Source organism: Hemibagrus wyckioides, linkage group LG23, assembly GCF_019097595.1.
Source record: "Hemibagrus wyckioides isolate EC202008001 linkage group LG23, SWU_Hwy_1.0, whole genome shotgun sequence".
In the NCBI taxonomy this organism is placed as follows: Eukaryota; Metazoa; Chordata; class Actinopteri; order Siluriformes; family Bagridae; genus Hemibagrus; species Hemibagrus wyckioides.
The window spans coordinates 227,354-247,353 of NC_080732.1; the positions used below are offsets into that span (position 1 = coordinate 227,354).

A 20,000-nucleotide genomic window follows, 5' to 3' on the forward strand; every position below is an offset into this window, starting at 1 on the left:
CGTGGGGTGTGGGAGGCGTGTGAGGCGTGGGATGTGGGAGGTGTGAGGCATGGGATGTGGGAGGGGTGGGAGGCGTGGGATGTGGGAGGCGTGGGAGGTGTGGGAAGTGGGAGGCATGGGGTGTGGGAGGCGTGTGAGGCGTGGGATGTGGGAGGTGTGAGGCATGGGATGTGGGAGGGGTGGGAGGCGTGGGATGTGGGAGGCGTGAGGCATGGGAGGTGTGGAATGTGGGAGGCGTGGGAAGTGGGGGATGTGGGAGGCGTGGGATGTGGGAGGCGTGGAATGTGGGAGGCGTGTGAGGTGTGGGAAGTGGGAGGCGTGGAATGTGGGAGGCGTGTGAGGTGTGGGAAGTGGGAGGCGTGGGATGTGGGAGGCGTGTGAGGTGTGGGAAGTGGGAGGCGTGGGGTGTGGGAGGCGTGGGATGTGGGAGGCGTGTGAGGCGTGGGATGTGGGAGGCGTGGGAGGTGTGAGGCATGGGATGTGGGAGGGGTGGGAGGCGTGAGGCATGGGAGGTGTGGAATGTGGGAGGCGTGTGGGAAGTGGGAGGCGTGGGGTGTGGGAGGTGTGAGGCATGGGATGTGGGAGGTGTGAGGCATGGGAGGTGTGAGGCGTGGAATGTGGGAGGCGTGTGAGGTGTGGGAAGTGGGAGGCGTGGGGTGTGGGAGGCGTGGGATGTGGGAGGGGTGGGAGGCGTGAGGCATGGGAGGTGTGGAATGTGGGAGGCGTGTGAGGTGTGGGGCGTGGGATGTGGGAGGTGTGAGGCATGGGATGTGGGAGGGATGGGAGGCGTGAGGCATGGGAGGTATGGAATGTGTGAGGCGTGGGAAGTGGGGGGTGTGGGAGGCGTGGGATGTGGGAGGCGTGGGAGGTGTGAGGCGTGGGATGTGGGAGGCGTGGGAGGTGTGAGGCGTGGGATGTGGGAGGTGTGAGGCATGGGATGTGGGAGGCGTGGGATGTGGGAGGTGTGAGGCGTGGGATGTGGGAGGCGTGTGAGGCGTGGGGTGTGGGAGGCGTGGGATGTGTGAGGCGTGGGGTGTGGGAGGCGTGGGATGTGTGAGGCGTGGGATGTGGGAGGCGTGTGAGGCGTGGGGTGTGGGAGGCGTGGGGTGTGGGAGGCGTGGGATGTGGGAGGCGTGGGATGTGGGAGGTGTGAGGCGTGGGATGTGGGAGGCGTGTGAGGCGTGGGGTGTGGGAGGCGTGGGGTGTGGGAGGCGTGGGGTGTGGGAGGCGTGGGAGGTGTGAGGCATGGGATGTGGGAGGGGTGGGAGGCGTGAGGCATGGGATGTGGGAGGGGTGGGAGGCGTGAGGCATGGGAGGTGTGGAATGTGGGAGGCGTGTGAGGCGTGGGAAGTGGGAGGCGTGGGATCGCGTTGAAAAAGTTTCTCAGAAATGTTTATTAGTATATGGTGATGTTCAGTTTGGTGTTCTGTGTTAGAGGAAGCACAGCACCAACTCCAGGGCTTCAGATAAAACCCCCAGTGGAGAATTCCCTCTACTCCCAGGCAGAGGGGCAGAGAGAATAAACACCACACAGTGATGAGAGTCCAGTGAGTCACTGTAGAGATAACTGTGTCTGTGTGTGTGTGTGTCTGTGTGTGTGTGTCTGTGTCCGTCTGTGTCTGTGTGTGTGTGTGTGTGTCTGTGTCCGTCTGTGTCTGTGTCCATCTGTGTCTGTGTGTGTCTGTGTCCGTCTGTGTCTGTGTCCGTCTGTGTCTGTGTCCGTCTGTGTGTGTGTCTGTGTCCGCCTGTGTCTGTGTCCATCTGTGTCTGTGTGTGTCCGTCTGTGTCTGTGTCCATCTGTGTCTGTGTGTGTGTGTCTGTGTCCGTCTGTGTCCATCTGTGTCTGTGTGTGTCCGTCTGTGTCTGTGTCCGTCTGTGTGTCTGTATCCGTCTGTGTCTGTGTCCGTCTGTGTCTGTGTCCGTCTGTGTCCGTCTGTGTCTGTCCGTCTGTGTCTGTGTCCGTCTGTGTCTGTGTCCGTCTGTGTCTGTGTGTCCGTCTGTGTCTGTGTCCGTCTGTGTCTGTGTCCGTCTGTGTCTGTGTGTCTGTGTCCGTCTGTGTCTGTGTCCGTCTGTGTGTGTGTGTGTCTGTGTCCGTCTGTGTCTGTGTCCATCTGTGTCTGTGTGTGTCCGTCTGTGTCTGTGTGTGTCCGTCTGTGTCTGTGTCCGTCTGTGTGTGTGTGTGTGTCTGTGTCCGTCTGTGTCTGTGTCCGTCTGTGTCTGTGTCTGTGTCCATCTGTGTCTGTGTGTGTCCGTCTGTGTCTGTGTCCGTCTGTGTCTGTGTGTGTGTGTGTGATTATACAGGTGTAGGTAATATTTATCTCTCAGTAACTCTAATTTCGTCTCTGTATGAAAAACTCCAAACTCTTTAAACAGTCGAGATAAAAAAAGAAAATAAAGAAGAGGAGAGAGAGAAAAAAATGAAGAAAAAAGGACAAAAAGCAAAGAAACAGGAATGAGACACAAACATACAAATGAATGAATGAACAAAACTGCAGCCCTGTAAACTAAATAGAGGTGTGTGTGTGTGTGTGTGTGTGTGTGTGTGTGTGTGTGTGTGTGTGTGTGTGTGTGTGATGGAACTGTAAATGGTGGTTAATTGCTGTTGCAGGATGACGTGTCACACCGGCCTCATGGGAGCTGAGAGGGTGATGACTGAAAAACACACCAAATATGTCCTTTTTCCTACACACACCCACACACACACCACACACTCACACACCACACACACACACACCACACACACACACACTCACACACCACACTCACACACCACACACACACACCTCTATTTAATTTACAGGGCTGCAGTTTTGTTCATTCATTCATTTGTACGTTTGTGTCTCATTCCTTTGTTTCACACACACATTCGTTTTATTTAGTCTCCCTGCTGGATGTTGAAGTTTGTGGTTGGCCTCAAAAGCACACGTGTGTGTGTGTGTGTGTGTGTTATTTTAAATGATATCTTCGTTGATTTGTGTTGTTGTTGTTGTTGTGAGGTTGCAGGTTTATTTTGTTCTGTAAAAGTTTCTGTATTTGGTGATGATTTTGTGGGATGGAGCTGCATGGCCTCCTGTGGTTCTAGAACATGAAGCTGTGTGTTCTGTGTAGCATAAAGAAAAATCCTCTGGGTCCAGCAGCGTGACGTTTCCTCTCAGCATCATGCAACAGCTTCTTCATCTAGAGTATAAATGATCTGAGGGAACGTTTGAGGGCAGACTGATGAAAAGAGAATGAAAGACCTGATCAGAAAAGGTTGGCTGTGGAGCTCCGAAGGGTTCTTCTGGCAGGTTCTTCAGTTTCTATCTGGAGCAAAAGCCTTACAGGTTCTAGAGCGTAGGCTTTCCCTTTTAGAGAAGGTTTCGTGTGACCTCTACAGTAGAACCCACCTCAGCCGTGTCATTAAACATTTAAAATACACAACAATCTAACACAATCTTCAACACCGTAACAGTTTCAGAGTTCTGAGGGATCTTCACGTCTCACTGACGCTGGATTCCTCAGTCTGATCTCCTGAGCTTTTATCCAGTTTCCCAACACTGGACTGATGCAGGAAAAAGTAGTTCCAGTTCCTTTACACTTTCCTGAAGGTTTTGTAGAATCCATACACCATCACATGACTCCCAGATCCTTCCCTCTGAGAAAGTAGTTCCATCTCTGAAAGGCTTTAAAACATTTACAGCGTCAGTTACACACACACACACACACACACACACACACACACACACCTGGAGACTTCATCACTGTGTTAGATTTAAAATAAAGTTCATGAGGTGGCATCAGACTTTATTTGGTTCTCTCTGAGTCGAGTTACAGAGGAGATGGAAGTGAAAACCAGCAGATTTGTTCAAACTGATGTTTAGATGTTGAGGAGAACCTCACAGTGGACTAATGTTCTGCTGCTGGTTCTCTGTCCACAGGTGTATAAGGGAGAGGACACGGTCTTCCAGCTGTTCGGGCTGCAGTGGAACACGGACTACCGTCTGCGTGTGTTTGTGTGCAGACGCTGTGCAGACACCTCGCAGGAGCTGTGTGGATCCTTCAGCCCGCCCACTCACTTCTGTCCTCGCCGCGTCGTCCAGTCTCTCGGCGTGGACACGGGATCCATCGCCTCGTCCTCCACCAAAAAGCTCACGGACGAGCAGTTCGCCAGCATCATCGTAGTGGGCGTGGCCTCGCTCTCCATCTTCATGGCGTACCTGCTGCAGCTCCTCATCTGAGACGTGAACGCGGCTTCCGGAAAATCCTTCTGTCTTTTTCAGATTCTTTTCCTGTTTTTTTTCTGTCGCTTTTTATATGTTTAAACTTTGTTTCTTTGTTGCACAGATTTTTAAACTACAAACTTTACGTAAAGTGATAAATGAAAGTATTTTTTATACGGTTTCCATTTTTTTTTAAAAAAAGAAAAAAGTTTCTAGATCAGAGTGTGTGCTCGGCCCCCGGACGCTATCATATCAAACCGTAATGACTTCGTGTTTTTATACTCTTTACAAAGTGTTTATGTTACAGCTTTAACACCACAGCCGTGAGGGCGTGTCTGCAGCCGTGAGGGCGTGTCTGCAGCCGTGAGGGCGTGTCCTTTAGCGTTCAGTCACGCGTTGAATCCGTTAGCTTCCGTATCCTCACTAAAGCAGCAGATTGATTTACATTGGCCTTTTAAACTGAAGCTGTTTTTACTGTAAGGAGAGGAGAGGTGCTGCAGTACAGGTACAGAGTCTCAGTCGGAGCTCGTCGTCTTTATCACGCTCGTTAATGACCGCTCGTTAATGACCACTCGTTAATGACCGCTCGTTACATCATCACAGTTACTGAGAATCGCTTCACTTCCTGTCAGGGACTTTCTCTCTGAATCTCTGCAGACGTACAGAAGTGTGAAAGGGAAAGTGGACATCTATCATCATCATCATCATCATCATTATTATTATTATTGTTATTATTATTATTATTATTATTATTATTATTAATATGGTTATTATTAGGTCCTTATCAACAGAAGCAGCCTCCTGTTGGCCAAAGACATTTGTTTCGTGTTCTCTTGGGCGATTTAACAGCAAACTGAAGTGTGAATGTTCGCAGCTCAGGGACTGAAGGGCCCCCGACCGATCTGGGATCAGTAAAAGCTCCAGTCTGAGAGATCTCCTGTGCACAAAGACTTTTTTTATTATTTTAAACATCACATTTCAACCTTTCTGCTCTTTCAGAGTTTCCTGGTAGTGTTTAACTTTAGCTGAGACTACGTTAATGCAGTACATGAAAAATGTTTACTAGCTCAATCAGACCTTAACCAAAGTTAGCATGTCAGCTAGCAGGTGAGGTTTATTTATACGATATATTGCATACAGTACTTTATAATGCAAATCACAGTGCAATCTTTTGTTTATTTATTTCTTTAAAGAAAATCAAATGAACTGTCATATTCAATATTTTCCTCATGTAGCATGTCTTTTTTTGGTTATGATGAATTTTTTTTTTCCAAATATAGAGCAATAATCTTTAATATTAACCTGTTTGTTTCCTCAGATATGTGTATTGTTCAGTCATACGCTGTTTTTACTCGAGTTTATTTCTGATTTAATTCAACAAATGCTGATTTCTGTACTACAGTCTACCAGTTTTTTATTTCATCTCTGATAAGCAAGTTAAAGCCAACCTTTCTTATTTTATATATATATATATATATATATATATATATATATATATATATATATATATATATATATATATATATATATATATATATATATATATATATAATATAATATATATAATATATTCCTTATCTCTCTCTGTGTCTCTCTGTATTATGTGTCCAGTCTCCGGCGGTCACACGTCGAGGTCTTCCAACATTCCACAGTTTTTTGTTTTTCCACGGTGCGACGTGACGCTGTGAGCTGACGTCATAACGAGACGTAAAACTTGAAGTGGAAACACTTGAACACTTTTCATTTCAATCCCAAAAAAAAAAAACAATCCAAACCCAGTTTTATTTAAAAAAAAAAAAAAACGAATGAAAAATTTTGACATTTTCAGGTCATTAATTTAAAGTTTTTAAAAAAAATCACAATAAAAGTCACGGACGAAGTCGATCAGAATCATTCCACTCTGTCAGAATTATAATCATGTCACATTTATTGTTGTAATTTATAATCATAGGCATTATAAAAATCCTCACCATATCAGTTTAATGTATAGAGTTGAAGTAATACCCTTTGTATTTAAGATGATTATGTATCTGTAGCATATATGTAATATATTTATACACAATAAATTTTAAACATTTCTGAATATGAATTCATTCCATTGCTCTTTTGTCTTCTTTTCAACACATTTCAGCACAAAATGGAAAAGTCCAAATGAATGAAATACAAAGACTCTCACGGATGAATTTCTTGTAGAGAAAATGACTTTGCTGCGGTTTCAGTTCAGACACATAAACACACAGCTCTTACACACAAACTGCATTAAAGCAACAGAACATCTATCACAAATTTACAGCAACCTGCAAAAGTCCACGGCATCGTTGTAAAGAAAATGTAAAGACATATTTTGTGAATATTTATTTAAAAATGATCCATAAAGAGCCATAAACATAAGAAGGTACAGATTTGTTTTTTATTCCCTTTAAATCTTCATCAGTCTCATTTTACTGAAAGGTTCCGGAGCGTCGGAGAACCTTCACACTTTGAACTAAAAAAGGAGAAAAGGTTTCTGTAGATAATTTGAGAGTTTCTGCTTTCTAATAAAATTATAAATGGAACATTTGCAGAAAAGTAAACCTTCTGTTCCACACAGAACCGAAGCTGCTCGAGCTTACAAGGATTTAATGTTAAGGTCTATGTCAAATCGAAGGTGCCAAGACTTTTGCACAGTGCTGTAGATACACCATGAGCTGAACGTTGAAGCAGAACTGAGGTGTGATGTGTGATGTGTGTGTGTGTAATCAGGCAGCAGGATTGTGTTTCCCTGCTTTAGGGTACAAACCTGCTGCAGCGCTTCATCTACAGTGCTCACTGTCCTCCAGTAACTCACGAGGTTTAAGGCATTTTTGTGTGGATGCATAAAAACTCTACAAACATGACAACAGTTTAGCAAAAGTCGCTGTAAAAAAAAAAAACCCCAAAGTGCTGAGGTAAAACCCGGCGGCTTTTATTCCCATCAGCTCCGAGGTCGAATAAATCTGCAGTGTGAAGATCTGCTTCAGGGTTTATGGTGAAGATAAAAGGTTTCACCGGAATAATGAAACAGGTTTGATTGTCTCGTCCCAAACCTCTCGGTGATTTTAGACCAGTTTTAAAAAACCTGAAGGCTGAAAAGGTTTTCTGTATAAATCCTCTCAGCCCTCAGAGCAGAACCCACTGCTCCTCCGTCATGTGGTTCCGCTGGATTCGTTCCACACAGGACAGTTCTCCGAATTCAGCCCGGTCGACTTCAAGCGCTCTTGAGTGCATCTCACGCCGAACAGCCTGCAGGCCATCACCCTGTACTTCTTGGACATGATGTTGTAGAGAATGGGGTTGATGGCGGCGTTGAAGTAAAACATGACGAAGGAGACGAGGTTACAGTACTCGCTGATTTGAGTAATTAGTGGAGAATTAGCTTCAGATGATTTGGAGAACAGATAGCGGCCCAAGTGGAACGGCAGCCAGCAGAGAACGAACGCAAAGACCACCACCGCTGTGAGGAGAAGATGGAGAGGAAACGTTAGAGGACTCGATACTAACCACGCACGAGAGCCTCGGACATTTGAGCATGTAGCAGTGTAAATGTGACATGATCTCTCACCTAACATCTTCACCGTCTGCGTGTTGTTTTTGTCCCGGCTCGACATGGGACCCACCGGGTTCTTCTTCCTCCTCCACAGAGTGCGGCTGATGAGGCTGTAGAGCACAGTGAGGCACAGCACGGGCAGGAAGAAAAACACGCTGGAGATCCACACCATGACGGTCAGCAGTCCGGACCGGATGGCGCGCTCGGTCGCTTTGCACTCGTTGGTCTCGTGCGGGTCGGTTCCGTTCTCGTGCTCGACGCCCACCAGAGCGAAGATGGGTCCGGCACTACACAGAGCCACGAGCCACAGCAGCAGGATGAGCGCCTTCACACGCCCGCGGGTCACCAGCACTTTGGCCCGGAGCGGGAAGCAGATGGCCACGTAGCGCTCCACGCTCAGCGCCGTGATGCTCAGCACTGCAGAGTAGGTGCAGCTTTCACTGACGAACTGGAAGAGCTTACACAGATGTTCACCCAGGTTCCAGGGCCGGTAGCGCCACACCCGGTACAGGTCCAACGGCATGCACAGGAAGATCAGCAGGTCCGACAGCGCCATGCTGCACAGGTACAGGTTAGTGGTGGTCCGCATGTCCTTGTACTTCAGCACCACCAAGATGGTCAGCAGGTTTCCGCTGATCCCGACCAGGAACAGTAGCGAGCAGGTCACGGTTATCCCTGTTAACACCGGCACAGGATAGAGATGGACCGGGTATTCGAGGTCCAAGTCCAGATCTGTCTCTGTTGCGTTATCCGGCGCGTCCACGGCGCACAAACAGGTGGACGCGTTCGTCCAGTTACTCATAACGATGCGCTTTTAAAGACAACTGCTCTGTTTCATCAGCCTTTCTCAGCGCGCGCCTCACAGAAGCTCGGAAACAAAAAATAAAATAAAATAAAATGGCGGGGATTTATCTCCGAGCGCAAATACGCAGAGACATCTCTCTCTCTCTCTCTCTCTCTCTCTCTCTCTCCTGAAATACAGTTTATAATTTATTCTACACAGAAAATAGCGACATTTTTCTCATCTCATTAAAAGACTTATAATAAATAAAATAACTTAAATTCTTCATTTACACACAAACACGTCTGCACCAGTGAAGACTAAAGGCGCACTGCGCACAGAACACTCAACACACACCACAGTGGAGCTCCGAGCGCGGCCGCGCGCGCGCGCGCGCACACACGCTCACACACACACACACACAAAACCCCTCTAAATTAGAGAAACCCTCAGCAGCTGAGTATCGCCAGAGCCTCTAGGGAGAAATGCAGCTTCTCTGAATCTCTGATCATCTTCCTCCTCCTCCTTCTCCTAATCTTCCACCTCCTCTTCCTCCTCCACCTGAACATCTTCCTCCAGCAGCTCTGAGCTCCATCCTGAAGTGAGCATAGCTATTTAACACTCCCTTTAAAGGCTACGCCCTCTCTATTGAGCACTCTGTAGGGGTCAGTGTGCACTTCCACTTCATGTCCACTCAAACTCCAGCGTGAAGTACATCTCACAGTTTATTAATGAAGGACTGGACTGGGCAGTGGCGCGGAACCAGTCGGATCTTAAAAAGTCTGATCTTTTACAGATGGAGATGCAGGAGCCTCAGCGTCTCACTGTTCTATAAACAATAAAATACTGAAGAAATTCTTCTCCTTCTCATAAATTCCCTGCTCTCAAATCAAACCGTCTTATGGATCGAAATCGAATAAAGAGATTTAAATAAAGAGCTCTGTTACTCCACTAGGGGGCGAAATTGAGCAAAAAAACCTCCACAAATACAGCTTCTTGAAAATTAAAGAGGAATTTAAATATGATTTCAGAAAGTTCAGCACACGGTGGCGTTCTAATCCACTAATCCTCCTTAATCTCCCTGCATTTACTCGGCGCTGATCCTCAGTGACGTCACTGCCTGTGTGTTATGAGCTCTCTGGATCATCTGAGTGGAGCTGCACACTTTTGTGTAATGAGGAATGATGACATTTTACTCACTCTGGGTGAAGCCCAGTTATTATTTAATTTGTCTCAGTTAAAGTGTTTTGCAACTGTTGCTGACCCTGCTCTCTCTCTCTGTGTGTGTGTGTGTGTAAGATGAGAATAATGAGGATGTACATAAAGGATCCTCAGCAGTAAACGCTGTGTGTAATCAGATCTAACTTTGTGAAACTGAACTCTGCTCACTGCTCATTAAACACCAGGGCGTGGCTCAAACCCAGGACTGTGGGTCAGACGCAGAACTTCTTCATCACTTACTAAGCAGAAATGAGGAGGAGATAAAAATGCCCCAAAAGAGCACACTAAAACAGATATGGTTCTTAAAGTGTTCACTGGACAATTAAAGGTGCTCTGCTCTGTCTGCCCTGAGAGGAGAACTCTCTGTGCTGTTAGACTGTGGTCATTCTGCAGAGTTTAGGCCATGCCCCTTTTCTCTGACGTCCATTTGTTGGTGTTTATAGGTAACAGGGGACACACACTCCAGGCCACACACTCCATGCTAAATCGGAGGCCATAGACTTCCATTACTTATTAGCTACAATAACTTTTTAACTCCAGTGCAAAGGGGAGAGAAGGAGAGAAGTGTGTTTCGTTAAGCGTTTATTTTAAGTGTAATAGTAACATGTTTATCCTGGGTAGAGTACTAAACTTTTTAAGGATTGTTGTGGACAAATGAATAAATATTCCTTCATCAGTGTAAAGAAAAAACCTGAGCGCCTGTCGGTGTTCTCCATCTCCTTGGGTTCTCAGCATGGTGCTTTGTTTCCTGGATGCTTGAAAAACACCTTAAATTCTTGAACTTTCCTCCTGGGATGAAGGATTGAGAAGGTGTGTTTAATCAGTGAGTCTGGAATTCTGTTTTTATCAGGAATTCATCATGGCTCATGGTTCAGGTGTGTAACAGAAACATCTCAGGTGGCTGAACCGTGTGCAGAAGTTCTGTATATCAGGGTCAGTATCAGTGTGTGTTTTTACGACTGTGTTGTAATGATTGTGTCTGTAATGTGTTATTACTCACTCCTCACACTCTAACCTTTATTCATGAGTCACTGAGTGTGTAAGAGTTCCAGTGTCTGTAGAAACATCTTGAAGCACCTAAGAACAACATCTGAATCATCTCTGGACCTCGTGCAGTTCACATATCACCCCTGGACTAGAGGAAGCGATTATCTTCCTGCTTACACACACCTCGAGGAGGCAGGTAACACTGTGAGAGTCATGGTTTTTTTTACTTCTCCAGTGCTTTCAACACTATATGACCTGCACTGCTCAGTGATAAGTTACTGAACATGTGAGTGGACGTTCCTCTGGTGACCTGGATTATTGACTACCTCACAGGTGAACCACAGTATGTGAGGCTGCAGAACACCATCTCAGACATCAGAGTGAGCTGGACAGGGGCTCCTCAGGGGACAGTACTGAGGAGCCCAATCAGCATCATGGGTACTGAGGTGGACATTGTAGACAGATATAAGTAGAGTGTCCACATAGACAACAAACTGGACTGGACCAAAAACACTGATGCACTGTATAAGAAAGGTCAGAGTCACCTGCACTTCCTGAGGAGACTCAGGTCCTTTAATATCTGCAGAAACATGCTGCAGATGTTCTATCACTCGGTGGTGGCCAGCATCATCTTCTACATTGTAGTGTGCTGGGGTAGCAGGGTGATGAAGACAGACTCAACAATAGGAGAGGGACTGGTGTCTCTGGCTGAGGGGTCTGAGAGGAACTGGAGTCTCTGGTTGAGGGGTCTGAGAGGAACTGGAGTCTCTGGTTGAGGGGTCTGAGAGGAGAATGCTGAAGAAACTTCTCAGTATCCTTGACAACACATCACACCCCCTGCATGTGACACTGGATTCGTACCTGCGCACATTCAGCTGTAGACTGAGACCACCGAGATGACCAGAGAATGCCACAGGAGGTCTTTCCTACCAGTGATCATCAAACTCTATAACTCCTCCCCTTCATCAGTAAAATCATACTTGTCTAGTATGACATCATGTGCAATATCTTATTATGTGCAATATGTTCTAGTTCCCTAGCACCTTTTTTGTACTTTGAATACATTTATACATTTTTATATATAGAATATTTAATTTAATTTATTTTTCATTTATATTTATTTTTTCTTGTAATCTAAAGCAGACTCTAGCAAAAGAATTTCCTTCTGGATTAATAAAGTTCTCTCCTTGTTCTTATTAATATTTTAGTTCTAAAAAATCTATATTTTTGCTAATTTACTCTAGTTTTGTCTGTGAATATTTTTTTTAATTTATAGTTGTTTTGTTTTCGTTCATTTGATTTATTTCGTTCTTCCGGAAGTGATAAAGATGTTCGCTTATATTGTTCCAGGAAACGTGCGCGCGGAGCACGCCTTGACGGCCAGATAAGCGCGTGCACGCTGGGGTTTTGGGCGCGTCCCCGCTGTGAGGAAGAGAGCAGAGCACAGCTCTTCTGGAGAGGTTTCGGGATGGTCAGGAGTTCTGACTGAGTTTCTTCTGAGGTCAGTTTCTTCTCTTTCCTACCTGTTGTGTGTTTTGTCCCTGTGTTGTGAGTTTCTTGACGCTTTGATGGCTAAAAGGGAAAGTTGAGAGCGTGACGCGTCTTTAAGACGGAGCAACAGTGTAACTGGTCTCACTGGGTTTCATTCCTCCGCTGGACTCAGGCGTGGTCACTTCCAGCTGAACCCCATGATCGGTGTCGCTCTGTGAGGAATCATTACTTCATGTGGACTTTAGCAGCAGCAGCAGTGACCATAGCAGACCTGACGGATCTGTTCTCAGGAGAATTATCTGTTCTTCACACTGCTTGTTTCTAGACGCTTCGACAGCTGTAAGGAATCAGAGGACTAACCAGCAGTTCCTGCATGACCAGTTTACTTGCACAAGCAGTGAGGAGACTTCTGATGAGTGATGACACATTCCAGACTCTGGCTCGGAGAGAAGACTTATATATTACTTTGTTCCCTCCTTTATTTTTTTTTATTTAGTGTTCAGTTTATTCTACACTTTCTAACACACATGTTTGCTTCGTTCCAATAAACACGAGATAGAAGTAGAAGAATAAGAGAGCAGAGGAAGTGAAGTAGAGATGGATGAAGTTCTCCACGGTGACGTACGGGACGTGGAAATGTGATCCAACATCTGTCTTTCTCTCCTAAAGGTTGCTTTTAGATGTTGCCAGTTGTTGAGCTTTTGATAAGTTTTGTCATGACTTCAAAACACCTTCTGAAAGTTTTAATGGTGCAGTAGTTGTTTGTTAAATTCCGTACCTTTACAAGTACCGTCTGAAGTGTGGCTGAGAAAACCTGCTGGAAAATCGGACTTCCGTTCCGGAGCGATTGTTTGTGTTTGGATACGCATTCTGTCAGTTATTTTATAAACACTAGACAAGCCTCGTAAGATCCTGAACACGTGTGGGAATCAGTCAGATGTCAAAACCAACGTTCAAGTCATCATTTATAGGGCAGAATATGGCAGAAATCTAAACCTTACACTTACAGCATGCGTCTTAATCCCTGCTCTCTGCTTTTACATCTACGTTCTGGCTATTGGCTTGAGCAATGCATTGTGGGATTTCATTAACACTCTATGATGTTTTTTTGGCCTTGGTGATGACATGACTCCCAAACGTCTCTCGAAGCTCATCTCTTCACCGTCCACTTAAACTAATCATATTTAAGCCCCGCCCACTTTCCTGCTGATTCACAATATTGACTCTAATGAACAAACATCTAAATGATGGATTATTAATAAGTGTTTGTGTTCAGACTCTGTTCACCTGTGTGGAGTAAATAATGAACAGGAGTGCTGTGTGTTGACTTTGTGGGTTTGGGTGAGATTGTGTTTATTTTCCATGGAGTGGATCAGGAGCACCTTCAGAGAGCGGAGGAAGAGGAAAAGGGCCCGAGTGTTCATACCTGCAGATTAACACAGCTCAAGTGGAGCTGGAGTGACATTTACTCTCTCTCTGTTTCCCTCTCTCTCTCTCCCTCTCTCTCTCTCTCTCTCTCTCTCCCTCTCTCTCTCTCTCTCTCTCTCTCTCTCTGTTTCTCTCTCTCTCTCTCTCTCTCTCTCTCTCTCTCTCTCTCTCTCTCTCTCTCTCTCTCTCTCTCTCTCTCTCTCTCTCTGTCTCTCTCTCTCTCTCTCTCTCTCTCTCTCTCTCTCTGTCTCTCTCTCTCTCTCTCTCTCTCTGTCTCTCTCTCTCTCTCTCTCTCTCTCTCTCTCTCTCTCTCTCTCTCTGTTTCTCTGTCTGTTTGTCTGCCCCCCCGTCCTGCAGATTAGAATCATGTGAGTGTGTGTGTGTTTGTGTGTATTTGTGTGTGTGTGATTGTGTGTATGTGTGAGTGTATCTGTGTGTGTGTGTGTTTGTGTGTGAGTGTGTGTATGTGTGAGTGTATCTGTGTGTGTGTGTGTGTGTGATTGTGTGTATGTGTGAGTGTATCTGTGTGTGTGTGTGTGTGATTGTGTGTATGTGTGAGTGTATCTGTGTGTGTGTGTGTGTGTTTGTGTGTGATTGTGTGTATGTGTGAGTGTATCTGTGTGTGTGTGTGAGTGTGTGTGTGTGTGTGATTGTGTGTATGTGTGAGTGTATCTGTGTGTGTGTGTGTGATTGTGTGTATGTGTGAGTGTATCTGTGTGTGTGTTTGTGTGTGAGTGTGTGTGATTGTGTGTATGTGTGAGTGCATCTGTGTGTGTGTGTGTGTGATTGTGTGTATGTGTGAGTGTATCTGTGTGTGTGTGTGTTTGTGTGTGAGTGTGTGTGTGTGTGTGATTGTGTGTATGTGTGAGTGTATCTGTGTGTGTGTGTGTTTGTGTGTGAGTGTGTGTGTGTGTGTGATTGTGTGTATGTGTGAGTGTATCTGTGTGTGTGTGTGTGTGTGTGTGTGATTGTGTGTATGTGTGAGTGTATCTGTGTGTGTGTGTGTGATTGTGTGTATGTGTGAGTGTATCTGTGTGTGTGTTTGTGTGTGAGTGTGTGTGTGTGTGTGATTGTGTGTATGTGTGAGTGTATCTGTGTGTGTGTGTGTTTGTGTGTGAGTGTGTGTGTGTGTGTGATTGTGTGTATGTGTGAGTGTATCTGTGTGTGTGTGTGTTTGTGTGTGAGTGTGTGTGTGTGTGTGTGTGTGATTGTGTGTATGTGTGAGTGTATCTGTGTGTGTGTTTGTGTGTGAGTGTGTGTGTGTGTGTGATTGTGTATGTGTGTGTGTGTGTGTGTGTGTGTTTGTGTGTGAGTGTGTGTGTGTGTGTGATTGTGTGTATGTGTGAGTGTATCTGTGTGTGTGTGTGTGTGTGTTTGTGTGTGAGTGTGTGTGTGTGTGTGTGTGATTGTGTGTATGTGTGAGTGTATCTGTGTGTGTGTTTGTGTGTGAGTGTGTGTGTGTGTGTGTGTGTGTGTGATTGTGTATGTGTGTGTGTGTGTGTGTGTGTTTGTGTGTGAGTGTGTGTGTGTGTGTGATTGTGTGTATGTGTGAGTGTATCTGTGTGTGTGTGTGTGTGTGTTTGTGTGTGAGTGTGTGTGTGTGTGTGTGTGTGTGATTGTGTATGTGTGTGTGTGTGTGTTTGTGTGTGAGTGTATCTGTGTGTGTGTGTGTGTCTCCTGGCAGATTTCTTTGTAACTGACAGAGACTGTGTTGTATTGTTCTATGGTTAAAACTTGAAGAACCTAAGAGGTAAAGAACCCATAATTATCCAGCGAACTCTTAGAGAACTGTTAAAGATCTGGTTTTTTTCTGAAAGTGTGTACTAACGCAATCTGCTGCTCTTTATCTTCTGTAAGATCTAGAACCTGTCAGGAGTTTCTTTAAGGGTACAGTGAAAATGAAGTTTAGAGTTTTTTTAAAGAATTGACGTTGTGTTCTAAATAAAACCTAAAGGAAGTGTTGAAAGGGTTCTGTCTCCTAGAGGAGGAAGTGAACTGAAGGGCTGTAGGCTAGGAGAGTAAATATGAATAGAAACTCTTGACTCCAGTGTGTTTGAAGACACTCTAAAGAAGCTTTGACTCCTGATCAGATCGGTGTGGGCGTGTCCCATTACATCATGAGTGGCAGTGTCATTTCCATGGTAATGTAAACACAGAGGGATGACACAACTATTCTGAAGGAACCAGATGTTAAAGGTTCTAATAGGTTTCTGAAACAGATAAGGTTCCAGGCAAAGCTAAGAGCCTTGAGAACCCTTTTCTGTAAGTGTGTATAGATAAGTATTGGTGAAAAGAAGTGGACAGGTTCTTTAAAAGAAGTGTAAGGTTCTGTGTGACTGAGCAGATGGTTGTGAGGTGAAATCTCAGCACTGATGCTGTTGGGTTCTTCAGCTGATCCTTTAATCCTCTCCTGCTCATCCTCCTGTCAGGATGAAGTGCTCTTCACTAAAACACTGCTTTATGGTGGATGATAATGTCTGTGTGCTGCACGTGGTACAGAGGGGTCACGTGATAACGTTATTTACAGAGCTCAGAACGTGTGTGTGTGTGTCTGACCAGAGAAAGCTCCTGAGATAAATCTGTTGAAACAGACACTTTGGCACTTTGGCACAGAAGTCTACTTTCTGTTCTTCTTCACCCTGAACAGGTGTGTGTGTGTGTGTGTGTGTGTGTGAGAGAGAGAGAGAGAGAGAGAGAGAGCCTCAGGTGTGTTTAAAGCAGAGCAGGTGATTAAATTTAATTTAGTTTGATTTACAATTAGAGCTGTGATTGAGACTCCGCCCACATTTAACATGTGATCTACACGTAACTCATTACTCTCACACACACACACACACACACACACATACATTACTCTCTCACACACACACACACAGACACACACACACAGACACACATATATTACACTCACACACACACACACATTACTCACACACACACACACAGACACACACACACACACATACATTACTCTCTCACGCACACACACACAGACACACACACACAGACACACATATATTACACTCACACACACACACACATTACTCACACACACACACACACACAGACACACACACACACATACATTACACTCTCACACACACACACACATTACTCACACACACACACACACACACATACATTACTCACATACACACACACATTACTCACACACACACACACACACACACACACTCTCTCACACACACAGACACACATACACACACACACACTCTTTCAAGTCCACAGAACTTTGACCTCTGACCTCTGCTGAATCACTTCCTGTCTTTTGTGTTGTGTTGCACGAGTCAGAGGGTGTGGATTAATTCTCTAGCAGCAGCTATGACAGTAGGCAGGTTTTTATTAAGGCACTGGTTTCCATAGCAACAGCTCATTTACAGTGGCCTGTACAGTGGACGCTCCACATAAACAGATCTAGAAATCTTTCACATGGTAAAGTTATCCTGAGAGAGAATGAAGAAGGAGCTACAGGAGCTGACTCCTATCTTCTTTGCTTTACAAAATGGAATGTAGCTATAAATGGATAGAAACTATAACGTTCATTTAATGAATAAAACAGTAATAATAAATAAAACACGTGGGTCATGCTGTTAGAGGAATATAATCAACTCCTGTAACTCTGCTTCATCACAATTATTTTTATATTTTATTACTCAGTAAAGTTTTATTAAGGTTAAAGTTAAAGTACAGGGGCGGAGCTGAGGCACAGACTGAAGCCTCTCTTTCACACTCAAGGTGTTCCTCTACATGACAGGAAGTGGAAGAGGGCTTGTGATACATTGTGTTTATTATGTTGTATAATTGTGTTGTGATGGGGTGTGTGTGTGTGTGTTGTGATGGGGTGTGTGTGTGTGTGCATGTGTGTGTTGTGATGGGGTGTGTGTGTGTTGTGATGGGGTGTGTGTTGTGATGGGGTGTGTGTTGTGATGGTGTGTGCGTGTGATGGGGTGTGTGCGTGTGATGGGGTGTGTGTGTTGTGATGGGGTGTGTGTGTTGTGATGGGGTGTGTGTGTGTGTGTGTTGTGATGGGGTGTGTGTGTGTGTGTTGTGATGGGGTGTGTGTGTGTGTGCATGTGTGTGTTGTGATGGGGTGTGTGTGTGTTGTGATGGGGTGTGTGTGTTGTGATGGGGTGTGTGTGTGTTGTGATGGGGTGTGTGTGTGTGTGTTGTGATGGGGTGTGTGTGTGTGTGCATGTGTGTGTTGTGATGGGGTGTGTGTGTGTTGTGATGGGGTGTGTGTTGTGATGGTGTGTGTGTGTTGTGATGGGGTGTGTGTGTGTTGTGATGGGGTGTGTGTTGTGATGGTGTGTGCGTGTGATGGGGTGTGTGCGTGTGATGGGGTGTGTGTGTTGTGATGGGGTGTGTGTGTGTGTGTTGTGATAGGGTGTGTGTGTGTGTGTGTGTGTTGTGATGGGGTGTGTGTGTGTGTGTGTTGTGATGGGGTGTGTGTCTTGTGATGGGGTGTGTGTGTGTGTGTTGTGATGGGGTGTGTGTGTGTGTGCATGTGTGTGTTGTGATGGGGTGTGTGTGTGTTGTGATGGGGTGTGTTTGTGTGTGTGTTGTGATGGTGTGTGTGTGGGTGTGTGTGTGTTGTGATGGGGTGTGTGTGTGTTGTGATGGGGTGTGTTTGTGTGTGTGTGTGTGTTGTGATGGGGTGTGTGTGTGTGTGTGTGTGGGTGGGTGTGTGTGTGGGTGTGTTGTGATGGGGTGTGTGTGTGGGTGTGTTGTGATGGTGTGTGTGTGTGTGTGTGTGTGTTGTGATGGTGAAGACAGTAAAAAGTTTGTTGTGTTTAATAGAGCACGTGAGTGATGGACGTTTCCACCGCTCTGCTCTGGTTGGAATTAAATGTAGTTCATAAATATCACCACTAGGTGGCAGAAACCTTCAGCAGTTTCTCCTCCTTGTTGCTGAACTGCTGAGACTTCACAGATTCTGTCCTGAACACGGTCCTGTGGAAATGTTCATCCTCCGTTTATGGTGATATGGTGAAGATTGGTCGAATCTGATCTCAGAGTCCATGAATCGTTTCAGTCTCCTGGTGAATTAAACACCGACACCTGAGCGCCCTGCTCTTCATTATCAGAGCTGGCAGGATGTGAGATGGTCTCCACCTTTGTTGGTTTCTTTGGACATTCTCCAGAACAAACCTGTGAAATTCTTTTGTTTGCTGCAGGACCATAAAATCATAAAAGCCTGATTGACATTGCGCTGCATTCCTCCTGTTAATACATCACCAGCACAAAGGCCAGGAGCGATATGCTCAGCTCTGTGTCCTGTACACACTCTTAGGTGATCAGTGACCAGAATCTGAACCTGGGTGGAGCTGATCTTCACCTGGACACCATGGAGAAAACAGAGCAGACAAGAAGTGAAGATTAGCACTGAAGAGTTTATACATTAATCTCACGATGTAATAAAATAATCAATAAAAGGGAAAGTTGTCCTGGGCAGTATTCCACAGTCTGAATCCTCTGAGGAAAACACTTACAGATATTTATTATAATTATTTATTACCATATTAAAACTGTGTTCTGTTTCAGATTGTTGTCTTGTTTCAGGATAAAACTACAAATTAAATAAAAAAATTAAATTCCATTCAACTCACGAACTTGTGGAAAAACTGCAGCAGTGAAATATTGATCCCTCCCTCCTCAACCTGATTGGGTGAAGCAGACGAGTGACAGAAAGAACATCTCATTGTCTCCACCCCCTCAGCCATGTGACTGTGTGTCTCAGCCCCCAGTGTCGCCTCCCACTGAGCTCCAGTCCAGCTCAGTATCTGTCTCAGTGCAGTGTGTGTGTGAGTGAGTTTGTGTGTTAGTTATATAAGGCTCTATATAAGGATTTATTTTGTTCTTTCTGGCTGGAGAGAGGAAAATTCTCAAACACACACATACACACACACACACACATACACACACACACACACACACACGATGGAGGTTTCTGTGCCGGTGTCAGAGCAGGTCAGTGAAGGTTTCTTCATTTCAGCTCAGTGTCACATCTCACACTCACACCCAAACACTGTCTACTGGATTACAACTTTGCTTCTTGACTTTTGTCATTGTGTTTGGAAATGTGTGTGTGTGTGTGTGTGTGTCTGTTACTTCTGTACTTACTGTATTCTTTAATCACTACAGTCAGTATTTCATTATTTCTTGTGTGCATCTGAAGATCTGCAGTGAGAGTGAGAGATGTTTCTCTTAACCACTGGGGTGTGTGTGTGTGTGTGTGTGTGTGTGTGTTGGGTTTATGAGTGTGGGTGTGTGTGACTCATTGCTGTATGTCCAATGCACTGAATTTTTG

At 45.3% G+C, this 20,000-nt stretch overlaps 3 protein-coding genes across 5 annotated transcripts in view; 2 read left to right on the forward strand and 1 right to left on the reverse strand.

The window, feature by feature from the left end:
* fndc3bb (fibronectin type III domain containing 3Bb) overlaps positions 1-6,292 on the forward strand; it is a 64,878-nt gene extending 58,586 nt beyond the window's left edge. For both annotated transcript variants that reach the window (XM_058376139.1, XM_058376138.1), the window contains exon 24: positions 3,918-6,292. In XM_058376139.1, coding sequence (XP_058232122.1) covers positions 3,918-4,217 — 300 coding nt within the window. In that variant the 3' untranslated portion in view covers positions 4,218-6,292. The remainder of the gene's footprint in view (positions 1-3,917) is intronic.
* Positions 6,293-6,512: 220 nt separating this feature from the next.
* Positions 6,513-8,780, reverse strand: ghsrb (growth hormone secretagogue receptor b). Its single transcript, XM_058376140.1, has 2 exons — positions 7,780-8,780; positions 6,513-7,671 (listed from the first exon to the last, which is right to left on the reverse strand). The coding sequence occupies exons 1-2, from the start codon at positions 8,564-8,566 to the stop codon at positions 7,364-7,366; spliced, it is 1,095 nt and encodes a 364-aa protein (XP_058232123.1). The 5' UTR covers positions 8,567-8,780; the 3' UTR covers positions 6,513-7,363.
* A 3,332-nt stretch (positions 8,781-12,112) lies between these two features.
* The window catches only part of pld1b (phospholipase D1b), a 40,568-nt gene continuing 32,680 nt past the window's right edge, over positions 12,113-20,000 (forward strand). The window contains exon 1 of one of the 2 annotated variants that reach the window (XM_058376198.1): positions 12,113-12,254. The gene's annotated coding sequence lies outside the window, so the exon portion shown is untranslated. Of the gene's footprint in view, positions 12,255-19,475; positions 19,661-20,000 lie in introns of those variants that run through there. The other variant, XM_058376199.1, reaches the window with a different exon arrangement.